The sequence below is a fragment of the Nestor notabilis genome, unplaced genomic scaffold (assembly GCF_000696875.1).
Source record: "Nestor notabilis isolate BGI_N333 unplaced genomic scaffold, ASM69687v1 scaffold9982, whole genome shotgun sequence".
In the NCBI taxonomy this organism is placed as follows: Eukaryota; Metazoa; Chordata; class Aves; order Psittaciformes; family Psittacidae; genus Nestor; species Nestor notabilis.
In genome coordinates, this window is record NW_009917888.1 from 16,389 (window position 1) to 29,679 (window position 13,291).

General features: G+C 45.7%; 1 protein-coding gene across 1 annotated transcript; it reads right to left on the minus strand.

Annotated features, from left to right (window-relative positions):
• Window positions 1–1,544: 1,544 nt before the first annotated feature.
• On the minus strand, window positions 1,545–4,864 carry LRRC58 (leucine rich repeat containing 58; the record flags this gene model as incomplete). The annotated part of the gene is made up of 3 exons (XM_010009449.1): window positions 1,545–1,753; window positions 3,180–3,457; window positions 4,736–4,864. Coding segments are annotated over 3 exons (616 nt in total), but the record flags the coding sequence as incomplete, so codon positions are not given.
• Window positions 4,865–13,291: the final 8,427 nt, after the last annotated feature.

A 13,291-nucleotide genomic window follows, 5' to 3' on the forward strand; every position in this document is an offset into this window, starting at 1 on the left:
TTTCTGAATACAGGAGAGCAGCACAGGTTTTTAATTTCCCCCGTAGGGCCAAAGTGGGTTAAGAAAAGTTTTTCTTGTTCATTTAGCTTCTTAACACAATGTATTTGCTCTGCTCATGCATTCGAAGGCACAGCTGCATTTGCTCTATCTGAAACTGCATCAAAAGGACTGTCTGGCATGAAGTATTAATAAAAGGGCAGGTCTCACTGAACAAAACATACAGCAGCCCCATAAAGTAGATTTATAGATACCTGTCAATTCATAGTATTTTATAAGCTGTTTCTTGGTACTTTAAACATAGTTTAAGATAACTGGATGTGCTATCTGAACATCCAACAGGCTGCCAAAGCTATTATAACAAGAGCAAATGCAAACAAATAAATAAGGAAGAGGTTTCAAAACCACCTCATGCAAGATGCTCAGACAACAACACATCTCTGCCTCCCTAACGGCTTTTCCTCTCATGTTATAAGAAAAAAAACCCCAAAGCATTCTCCACTGCACTTCTCTCAGTACTTCCAATTCATTAAGCTGCTGCCTACTTTAAGCAGATAATATTAAACATAGAAAGTAACTGTACGAAGCACAGCAGAGCTAGCTGTAGCAGGGGGACATGGTGGTTTAGAAACAAGAAATGTCAATCAAGACCTTTCCTGCAACTCACAGATATAAAAGCAGATTTTTTCCAGCAAGCTGAGACTCAAAAACGTGACACAGAGCATCACATCTGGTCCCTTACACAGGCGTGTATGGCCACAAGTGTGAAGTAATACGAAGTCTCAACAGAACAACCCATCTGTTTTCTAAAGGCACCATAAAGACAGCAACGCTTCGGGTGTAATGGGAAGAGGCAGAGGGAGGGAAAATGATGAATACAGTTAAGAGGAAACACTAAGAGCAGCTTGGTATAAGAAGGGATTAAAAACGTGTCTCAGTTCTATGAAGGCTGTAACACCTGTAACAGCACAGAAACCCTGCACCTCTAGGCAAAGGAAGAGTAACCAGAGTTTGGAAAAATATACTCCTGAAAAAACCCAATTCCCATTTTTAGTGGATGGGTGTGAAACCTGTAACTCAAAGTGAAAGAGACAGCAAAGAATCAAAATGCTATATAAAACACTGGGGTCCATACATACTCACATGGCATCATTAGCCTGCTTCTGATTTACCACAGTGTTAAGAGATCTGGACAGTCTCCTTTGCTCTGCAGGATGACTCAAGTCCAGTGAAGTGTCGTACCTTAAAACCTTTCTCAATCCGCCAGTGAGAACAAATCCCCCACCCCAGCTTCCCCTCCCCAGCCTGTACAAGGGACAGGGGGAGCAGTCTCCCAAACAGCAGATGTTTCTAGCAACCCCAGGCACCCTACAGGCAGCATGCCACCAAGTTAGTTCTCCTAAGCAGCACTGCACCAAGCAAGCCTAGGCTTGCTAAGATATTCTGCCCCTTACATAAACTTGAGGACAGTTTCTCATGAGCCCTTCAGACCAGAGGCTCATGCCACGCTGTTCCAGTATTGCTTTTCAAACATGTTTTCCTTCCCGTTATCCCAGGAGGACTTTCTGCATCCTGCGTGCAGCGACGCTGGCTTCATCCTCGGAGTCAGACTCACTCTGGGAAGTAGAGCTCTGGGAGGCAGAGCTGCAGGGTGAGGAGCACTCTGGGGAGCACAGGTAGTGCATCAGCGGGAGCCGATACTTCCCACAGAAGTCAACAAACTTGATCTGTCTGACACAGCTGTCGAAGTAGACGCCTGTGAGGGCAGAAGAACAGAGACAACATGTGAGGCTCCGTGCAGAGAAGGGTGGTTGCAATGCCTTAAATTAGGATTTAATGGACACTGCACTGGACGTAGAAGCACACAGGATACTGGAGGAAGAGGGGACCAGGGCACCTATAGAAATGTGGGATTTCTTTTCTGAGATAGAAAACAATCCTGTAAAAATGTATTTGGTAGGTGGTTCAGAATGGCACACTCTACAGGAAAAGACACAGGACAGCTGCTTCCCAAGAATTCGGCACTTCCTTCTAACCGTTAGGCAGAACTCTCAGGCTGGGAACTAAGAAACTTCTCCCATGTCAAATTCATTCATGCACGATATTTTCAAACTTGTAAAACTTCTTCTACCAGCTACCAAACTGCATTCACAGACAGACAGACCTCCACAGCTCTACTTTTCTTCTGCTTGAGTGAAGTTACTATGTGGAGTTTGGATGCTCCTTTCCATGGCAACAGTGGTGCTGTAACACACAATTACCTTCTCCTCCTGTCACAGCAAGTGATTGTAGACAATGATGTTTTCAGGAGTTTCCAGTGGTGTTTTAATTCCCAGCTGGTTTGAGTATGTACCCAGTAGCAACGCTGCATTACTGTGCTAGTTCCTAAGGCCAAGTGAAAAAGTGCAAAACCCATCCACTGTTATCCAAGCTGGGAAAAACTCTAAAAAAGGAAACATTTCTTTCCCTTCCAACACAAGTTCCAGCCCTTCCATCTTGGCTTATGGAGAATGCTTTGATATTGTCCTGTAAGGAGATAACAGCCTGCATATGACTGTAGAGTAGGTACTAATTAATGACTTCTTTTCCTTAATCTTCTAAAGGCTAAATGTGCAGATCGTTTATGCTGCTTAAAGATGAAGCATTATTTATTAATTAAGCTAAATTAAACCCAAGCATTCCACGCTTTTCTATGAAGTCCTCTCCTTCCAGGAACTACATGCTAGTAGACCCAAGCAAGAGTTAAACAAGTTGCTCTTAGTAACTGCCAAGCACTACAGCCTCTCTCCTCTTTTCTACCCAGAAATTAAGCTTGTTGTTCAGCGAGAGCACTTGTAACAGTTCTCCTGCCCACTACTTAGTCTGAGCTATTTCAGGGCAGATGGATTGGAAACTTCAGCCCATAAAAGCACAGTGGAGTGCTGGGATGAGCTGCAAAGACTCCGACACAAACACTGTCTCACATTCCCATGCAAATATAGTAAACCAGCACTACAACTTCGAACATCGTTCCTAAGTGAGCGAGGTTCCTTAAAGACAAGATTGCAGGAGCCCTGGAGCCAACGAAATACAGCTATAATTTGGATGCAACAACATATCTAACCTGACTGAGCTGGTAAACTTATGGCAAGTCAGACGGAAAGAAAACCCACCAGGAAGCAGAGCAGTGAAGATGAACTTACCCCCGCATTTAGGATTGGGACAATTGGTGGCCAGGCTCAGGTACCGGACAAGATTCTCTGGGAGGTCGCTGGGAGCATAGGGAACATTGCGAGTTTTAATAGTGCGCCCAGACAGTTCCTGAAGGCTTGGGGGGTTGTAGGTCAGGTCACGGACAAAGCGAACCACCAGTGGGTTCCCACGCAAGCTCAGCTCCTCCAGGTGAACCAGGTTAAGGATCTCTCGAGGAAGGTAAGTCAGCAGGTTATTGTGCAGGCTAAGGGAACGCAGGGAATGCAGCCTGAAGGACAGAGACGGACACCCAGTCAAGATGTGCAAGCAAAATCATTCCACAACTGCATTACACAGACCTGATCACTCTCTCCTCTCCCATCATTTTCTTTTTCCTTGGCTTTTCTTTCTTTTAAAACATAAATTCATGGTAAAAGAGCTGCTATTACTCCAGTACACACAATGTCCTACAAAACTTGGCTCACCTCCAAATGCCTGTTAAAGAAACAGTCTTAAATGTACTGCTGTCCCCCTCAGTATTCCCCACACACACATCCTTAAAAAAGGTAGCACAGAACAGAAGCATACAAACCAAGAGCTTTCGGGGGACATAATGTTTCCTTGTAGCCAGTGCATGCATCAGGAACGGTTCCATGCAATACTCTGAATAAGTCATCTGCCTTCACTCATGCATTAAAGGTGCTTGCAGGCAGCCAGCCCTGGAAACCCCCATGTTTTCATTGTTTGAGGCTGCATCTCCCTGTGCTGCAATACTGCCAGAGCTCAAAAGCTAAGCAAGGCCAGCCCAGGTTAGCATCAGCACGGGTGACAAGCAGGGGTTTGGCATTTGGAGGAGGTGTTCTCTCTCAGGAAGCAGAGAGCAATGCTCCAGCACATAATCTCAAGTTATAAACCAACTGGATATTGTACATCAAGAATAATCCCACTACACCATCAAATTCCAAATTCCATGCTGCCACTGAACCACTGCTTTTGTGGTTACAGCTACACACTGAATTCTTCATCTGCCATTTTAGGCTACCTGTACAGAGTTTTCAGTGTCCTCTTTCCCCCATTGTGAAAGAGATACAGCAGTAACTTAAACTCTAGAGCTGTGCTGTAGGATTTAATGAACACTAAAACATTCTGAGATCCTAAAGTAAGAACGCAGGGAGTGGTACAACACAGGAGCACACACAAAAAGACTTTGAGTGAAAGACAAGACAGACCAAACATTCATCACTAAGAATACTAAGAATGTAGCATTGCAGTTTATCTTTTCTGAGTTGCCCAGGCACTTCTCAGGGCTCCCTGTACAAACCTATTAATTCACCTTAAAGCACATACTTGGTGACATTTTTTTATCCATAACCCTATGATCGAGATGTCCCTATTATATATTCCTAGTCTGCCTGCAGTGCACTGCTGAGGAGCTGCTTGTTCAAGCCTAGTCACAGTAACAAACTGAAGAACAAAGAGGTCCTCCCAGGTGCTTTTATCCACACATGCAGAAGAAAAAGTTAAACAAGTTAATTACAGCTGGTGGCTGTTGACGGTAAATACTCACTGTGCCAGCTGAGGTGGAATGCTCTGGATCTTGTTGTCACACAGAACTAGATAGCTTAGAGAAGGCAGGTTTGCTAATTCAGGTGGAATTGAAGTGATGAAGTTCCCTCCAAGGTACAGAAACTCTAAACTGAAAGAGAGAAAACACTGCAGTATTTCATTAAGGTCGTTTCCAGTTTAATTGAACACTAGATCTTCTCCTCTCCTGCATTTCTTCAAGCAAACTTACAGATGACTATGTATGAGATAACGTGCTGAGGAAAAAGAAAAGCAAAAAAATAGCTAAACTGCACATCAAAATTACAACAGAGCTTCTTCTTCACAAGAGATAATGCTGAGATTTACCTCCAGTCACCATTACATCTGCAGGTAGGCACCACACAACTCTGTATTCCTACATGAACCCCAAATGCAAAGCTCCTGCTCCTACTTCCAAGGAAGAACAGGCTGCACACACACGGTCTGCAGCACTGATGCAGCTCCTGCTGCAGTCAGTGGGAGTTCTCAGCGTCAGCAGGAGCAAAGCAAGAGAGCAGTGCCTCTCCCTGAAAATCCTGGCCCTGCACAAGCACTACTTGCTCTTTACGGGATAGATCAACTCCTCAGCAATTAACTGCAACCTCTCAGCAGAAGTCAGAGGCAGCCAGTCTTGCTTTGATGCACTTCATATACTGCTAAAACCACAGCTGCAAACAGTGCTCAGAGTGCATGTAAGTCACACAAGAACATGCATGCAATTTCTCAGGTAGACTGATTTCACTATACTGCAGTCATGGGGACCGAAGCTACCGAAAACATTAGCTGGGCTTAACTGTAGCTTGAGCCTAAATAAAAGAAAGAAAGAAAAAAGAAAATATCACTCGATGTCCCTCAAAAACTGCTGGATGTGAGACAGGAACAAAGAGAAGCACTAAATCCCTTCTACCAGCTGGAGTAGCCAGTATTTGCTGTGCATCTCTGCCCTTTTAGGAAGGAAAACTGGCAACTGCTTCTCTTCAAGTGAAGCAATAGCTTCAAGTCCCCATTTCACAGAGTCAAACAGTTTCCGCCCCTGTTTTTGGGTGTTGTCTGGGAGAGGAGCAAAGGCAGGTTCAGTCTGGGTACCTCTGCCTGGGAAGAGACACCACTACTAATGGTGGTCCAGACAACACTTTTTCCCATTCCTGAAAAAGGTGGATCCCACCGTCCCATCTGCAGGTGCTAGTTCAAGATCTCCACTGCACACTCAGGTTAGCTGCCTAACTACAGCGTACGTTGGCTCCCCCTGATGCACCAAGCATTCCCCACGGGTCAGGGAAGAAAGAAGTTATGCAGGTTTTCCTTAAGAACAACTTACAATCTTGGAATAAGAAACACCTTCATCTCAGCCCAGCAGGCCCTCAGTGATATGGTTTAATGGTGCTCTTGGCAGTCCTGGGGTAATGGTTGGACTTGATGATCTTAAAAGGTCTTTTACGACCTACTTGATTCTGTCATTCTACTCTATTGTGAACTGAGAAAGGTGATGGATACAACTGGCAAAGAAATGTAACACCACAGAATCATAGAATGGTTTGGGTTGGAAAGGACCTTAAGATCATCTAGTTCCAACTCCCTGCCATGGGCAGGGGCACCACACCACAAACACATGTTGCCCAAGGCTCTGTTCAACCTGGCCTTGAACACTGCCAGGTTGTTCAGGACATGGTGGTCGACCCAGAGAAGGCCTAAAGCCTGCAATTGTGCCACAGCATGTGAGGAGCTTGTGGGACAGAAGAATGGTAGAAAGAGTTCATTCAGTTCTTGCAAGAGACTTGAACCTCAAAGATCCAATGACAGCATCTGCTTGGGCTACAAGGGGCCACTTTCACAGCACAAAGGTCCATCTGCCCAACAGTGAAGAACACGATGACACACCTCTGTAATACACCAGGAGAAGCTCACAGAGCTTAACTTTCCCTGGATTCACTCACCTTTTTGGAACAGAAGAAAGCTCCATAACTGAAATCTGACAGTGAGCACAAAATTAAGGCTTCAACTAAATCTGACTATATGAAAGGAAGCAACTGTACTTGCCTCAGCTAAGAGATCAAGTGGGGCAGCACATGTGGAGCGTATTCTGAACACATAAGAAAGTACAGTGGAAGAAACCATCACCAAAACCTCACTGCTCAAAAGTAGCCCCTCCTCCCCAGATAACCCGCAGGTGAGGAGTGGGGGCAGGAGGAAGGCTGTTGTGCACAGACCATGCCAAGGGAAGATTAGTTTTAATTAAATTTTGATCCCCTAACAAAGCCCTGAGTTTTAACCCAAATTCCTCTTTCAACCTCCATTGTTTCCCAAGGTGGATTTAGGCTGCTTGGCTCTCATTAGGGACTTAACTGCTGACCCTACAATTCCTAGGCATATTTTAACTCCATGCCATTGCTGGAACCCACATTTAACACTGTTGGGCAAGAGAATTTTAGTAATGTGGATTCCAATGTTTAAACAAGGATTAGATACCTAAAAATTTCCACTTCCTAGGAAAAGTGAATAATTAAGTCTTCACCCTCTGTGTTTGAAGGCAATAATGCCCATGAAGCCACACTGCATAAAAATACACACAGGGAAGAGGAGAAAGGGTACAAAATATATAGTAAAAGATGTTTTGAAATTCATTGCAAGGTGTGAAATGCGTAAGTTTCAAGAGCAGCTTGCTGCACAAACTAAGTGTGCAGAAACACTGGCTACGAACTGCTTAGAGCTTTCAAATCCAATCTTCGTAAAGTATTTGTACTGAGAACAGTCAGTTATAACAGTTATAAAGCCCCAACATCAGACTACAAACTGTTTCTAACTAAAAATCCACTAAATAAGGTAACTCCTTCAGTGGCAACAAAGGACTTATCCAAAATTGTTTTCTTTTTACCTATCCTCTGCACTACCTTCCTGAGGTCAACAACTCACTGGGCCCAGTCTTGTGGAGCAAATTCAGCATTTCCAACATCAACTCAAGATACCAATTAGAAGGTGAGTTTATTTAAAAAGCATAGGGAGGAGGTTTTGAAACTATAAAGAAACTTATTTGAAATACAACAAAGGTATTCGTATAGCTTCCACTGAAAGACTGCTCAGTAAGCAGAAGAAATCTGTAACTCTGGTCCCTCAGAATACAATTTGCTAGTAAGAAGGGTCTGTTCTAGTCTTGGCTGAGCAAAATACAGAAATTAACAAGTCATCTCTGCATCAAATTAAAGCATCAAGAATTGCCTGAGCAAAGGTAATCATGACACAGGCAAGGATTTTGAAGAGACACAACCCTTTCGTAATGAGCAGTGACCACACCACAGGGGACACAGTTGGTTCCCAGCTCATCTGCTCCTGGTCTGATTTTTGTGATGTACTAAGCCTGCACCTAGAGGCCAAGGCAATGCTGGCTCTTGAGCTGCCCTGCTCAGGGGGCAGTTTGCTGCTTGGTAAGATAAGCAAAAGCACTGCTGAGCTCTGCCCTCCTCACAGAGAGCCTGCAACGAGGCAACTGGCTACATTACCAGAGATAGCAGAGATGGGAATGAGCTTAGTGACTACTTCCAACTAACCTTTCACACCAAGACCCACGTTTTCTGACAATCATTAATCTGTGTAGTCATTCTGACCAGCCAGCTAAGGTCCTGTGCATCACTGTGTACACAGAGAGAGAGCTGGAATTCTGATCTACTTCCAACAGTCCAGGAACTTAGAAAAGCCAGAGAGCAACCAGCCTCAGATGAATGTAAGCTCAGTTCCTACTTTTGAGGCTAGAATAAATGATGTACTTCCAACCTGCCACGCATGCTCTGGTTGAATGAGTTTCAAGAGGGGACAAACACTAACAAAATTCAACTCAACAAAAAAAAGCCAAAACCAAACGAACAACAAACCCCCATTTGACAGAATAACTAATGGGGGCTGATGCTTTCCCTCCTGTCCTTAAGCAAAGTTTACAAATACACTAGCAAAAGGCCAGGGTCCCTTTCAACCTCACATCCAGCAGATCAGCACTCAGCACAGCCAGTACTAACTGCTGCCAAGCAGCAGCCAGCAGTCCAAGCACCATCATGTGTTGCTCCTCTCTAGTGAGGGATTTCACACCACTGGGCTGCAGCGTGGCAGTGAAAACCCTTTTCCATACAGGAAGGGAGTGGGGAAATGCTCCAACAACTGTGAGTCAATTCAGGTGGTGGCAGCAACGTTTAACATGCCAAGAGACTGTACATTCTTGCTTGAGTATGTTCTTGAGGCTTAAAGGTCATCATATACCCCAAAACAAATGGAAAAGCCCCAGAACAGTAAATAAGAAGAGCTCACTCTGAGCACTAGAGGTATTTTTGAAACGCTCTCAGTTACCACAACACTTTCATAGTCATGTTTCAAGGGAAGAATGTCTTCTGGCACAGAAGATAGTCCAATTTTCAATCCACCTTGTTTCCCCACAGATGCTTCTTCAGGTAAAATTTAACAGCTGACATCAAACAGCTGCATCTAAATAGGTAATCTAAAAGAAACAACGGAGCCTGGAAGAGCTCCAGGTCTTTTTAAGATAAACTTTTAAGCAAGAAATTTCCAGGGCAGTTTTGAGGCTCAGGCAAGGGAGGAATTTTAAAAGCAGCCCACAGTACACTCCTGTTAACCCTGTTCTACGATGTGCTAACTCCTGAGAGCCTTTGCTGACAGGCAAATTTGAGATCAAACAGTCATCTGAAAACTATTTGCAAAACGTTTGAAGAGGGGAAGAAAAAGGGAGGCAGCAGCAGATTTCCTAATGCTCTACCTTTATCAAAGCTTCACTTGCTGTTTTTCCCACACTGTAACAGCCGTTCTTAAGCGTATGCTTGTCTAACATGCATAATGCTACCCATGAATAAAAGCAAATACTCTGGTTTCCATTGCATCTAAACCTTTACACAAAACTTGGATGAATCCAGTTAGGCATTTAAGGCCTTTGATCCCAGCCCTTGCACAACTGGGCTTTACTGGAGGAATCCAAGCAAGGAGGAAAGAAGCATGCATGGCAGATGCCTGGGAAGAGCCTGGCTCTTCTCCAAGCTCTTTCTGCCTGTTCCTGGTACTCTCCTGAGCGTGAGAGCGTCACTACAAGAGTAAGAATAAACTCGAAATTCCCATCAGGAGATTCATTTTGCTGAAATATCGACTGCATTTTGCTAAGTCCTTGAGAACTCTTCCCTTTATGCGGGACACTTGTGAGACATCTCCCCCAGCATGCACACTGAGAAGGTCAATCCATGCACTCTTAAGCCAAAAGCCATAGTTGGACAGTAGAGATCAGGGCTGTATTTTACCAGAGTTGTCAAATTTTGTCCAGAATGGGCAGAAGTAGGCGACCACATTTCAGCTACAACACACATCGCCCCTTAACGCATCCCCAGCTGGATCAGCAAAGGAAGGAGACACAGAACTAAGGCAGTGGTGGGATGTCCATGCAGATCACAGCTCAGGAGCTGCTGGGGGCTGTGAATTGAGTCTGAGAGTGACTGACCATAACATTTCACACTGAATACCCAGCAAGGTCAATGCTGGAAGAACTCCAGAGAAAGCAACACGCCTACCTATGCTAAGCTCATCTTTTTTCTGACAACAAACAGGAAAGCAAAGCAAAGAGGGCAAGAACATCCCATCTGGAGCATTTTCTACATCTCTCACTCCACAGCCTTTACATTTGCAGCTGACAGCATGGTTTTTCCCTTTTAGCAGATTCAGACTCATCAGCTTTCTACTGTTTCAACTTCACCATGTAGGCTCCTTACTTGCTGTATTCCTGGCCTTCACTAGAACTGATCTGCTACCCCTTCAAAAACTACAACAGGAAACAATGGAGCATATGGGAAAGACCTGAGGCTTAGTTATCAATTAGTTATTTTGGTTTAGAGATCTCATCAGAGCTCTGACATTCCCTGGAAACATAAGAAATATTTCTAGATCACTGCAACTCTGCTCTATAATCAGTGACTGGAGCAAATGGGAAGCTGCCAGGGTCACGGGAAGAGAACTTCTGGCCTCAGGAACTCTAAGTACCAGCAGAAGGAACATGTCCGGTCAAAGTGCTGCCTGCATTCCTCTGTGGCCTCAGAGACCACAAAACATGAGAAAAATTCCTTTTGTGGGGAGTTATGCACAGAAAAAAGCTCAAAGTCTTGGTTTGTCAGCAACAGAGAGATGGATACTTGGAGCTTGAGAGAGAGGCTAAAAGAATCCCCAACACCAGGTCCCACCTCCCAGCCCAGAGTTCAGAAACACAACAGATGTCTCCGTGTTGCCCTGCCACAAGAGCTGGCTCTGCTCTGTCCTTGCTCAGGTATATCTTACCCACTTCCAACCTCGTGTATACTCACGCTGCAGACACCTCTCTTGTGGGCAGGTGGGAGGGAGGTGGGTCTGGCAGCAGCTTCTCTCCAGTAGGTATTTACTATCCTTTTGGCAAGAGTGCCAGGTCACTGGTTATCTGGCTCCTGATGAGTAGATTCAGGATACCCTCTGGAGGAGTACTAGATTATAAAGCACTGTTTTCTCCCAGCTCTGGCAAACAAGCGTGCTGCTCCCTTTTGTTACTTAAGCAGTCCCAGATAGAGAAGAGTCACCCATGGCATAGTGGTAAAGAAGCTGGTGATCCTGGTGGCACACGGATTCGCTACCTTGAGCTAAAGTTCAATTACATTGTTGGTGGCACGTTAGCAGAAGTTCAATGAGTTAGCAGTGCTTACGTGGGCAGCAGACACAAGCTGGGTCTAGCCTAGTTATTCTACCTGACACATCACTTTGTAATGATAAACAGCTCAATAGCCTTGTCCACATTTGCCCTCTCAGGATTGTCCTTCTTGGGTTCAGGCATGACCAGCCCAAAAAAAGCTGCAGGACAAGACAAACAGGAGCCCTGCTTTGGGGCAGGCCAGAAGAACAAAACCAAGTAACCATGCGGCAGTACTGTGACAGCGATGCAGCACAGAGCCCAGCACACAGCCCCTTGGGGCACTACATGCAGCCTGGTACCTTCCCGGGGTCAGCAGTGCAACAAAGACCAGGGCTGAGGCTTATTTCTTGTCAGTGAGGGGAGAGGGGGGAGAAGAGACGAGAGAGAGAGAAACCGCAACTACAAACGAGAGCACAGAGAGCAGCAGCAGGGAGCATCTGCCTCAGAGGTGGGTGCAACAACCTGGATGCTACCAGATCTGCTATGGAGGCAATATGGATCATCTCCTACATACAACTGCCCTCCTCTCCTGTGAAGTTGATGCCACTGTCCTCATTTCCTTCATTATCCCTAAAGCAACTGCTCCTGAGCAAACATAAGGCAGAGGTTCCTTCTCCTCATGAGAGCCTCAACCCAGGACACATCCCTACTCTATGAAGGAGGACACAGGCACTCTCTAGCATTCAAAATGCCTCACAGCATCTCTGAAAGTTAGCTTAATCTCGAATTGCTCCAGACCCTCAGCAGGTGAATGCTGTTCTATCTGGGCAAGAGCCACATACCCAGTTGTTTAACACTGCAGTGAGCAAAAACCATTTTCTGCCAGTACTCAAGCAATTCTGGTACCTTCCACCTAGGGCCATGGGAGACAACACCCCACATACAACATCCTGTGCTTCCACTGGACACAGCTCAGTGGGGTCAAGGTTGCTGGAAATGGTGTAACAGAGATTGTCAAGTTCCTTGCCAAAGAGCTGGCCTGAAGAAAGCTCAGACCTGAAGCCCAAGTGCAGAGCCACACAGGGGCTAGTCTGAGGATTGAGGAACCATCAGAACATACCAAGATGCTTGCGTGTAACGTGTACATCAGAATGTGGCCTCTGGCTTGCCCAGGAAGATTGCAGACTTCAGAAGTATCTATCCCAGGTCAGCATGGGCAGTCGATACCTGGTCCTACCCAAGATCTGTTCCCATGTCCCTCAATGTTCCCAACTGCTGTGATTCAGCCACAGGTTTCTATGTCATTGACCTGTGGTGGTCTGATCCAGCTCCATGGCCAGATGTGCCACTGCACCTGAGCACAGCCCAGGGCTCTATGCTTCTGACCTGCCAGCTGATCTGTCAGATCTACATGAGCTGTACGGGTGGAGAGAAATACAACAAAAACCCAACCATTCCTGCAAGCACCCTAGAGCTGTATCAGCAGAAAAGCCCCATTGTTCACATAAGCCATAACCCGATCTTTAGTCTCCTCTGCAGTCCGTTGTGCAGCTATGAGCTGCGTGAGACCAGGGCTTTTATTTTGCTCTTGCCTGGGGATGCGTATTAAAGCAAAGCCAGGGAGCACCTCCTACATGTCAACACTCATACCAACCACTGTCATTAGCAAAGCCTGCCCGGCTCCAAGGCAGCCCAAGAACTAGGAAATCCTAACAGAGATTCTATGGGTGCAGAAGGCCCGTCATCTGCCTGAGGAGCGGCTCTGAGCTTTGGCAACTCGATCTATTGAAGAGGAAGAGACACGTTAGCAGCAGCAGTGCTTACAGACACCTAAGCCTGGCCGAAGCACACTCCCCAAGCGGGACCGAGACGCGCGACGCGCTGCTGACCGTGGCCTGCTCTGCGGCAACG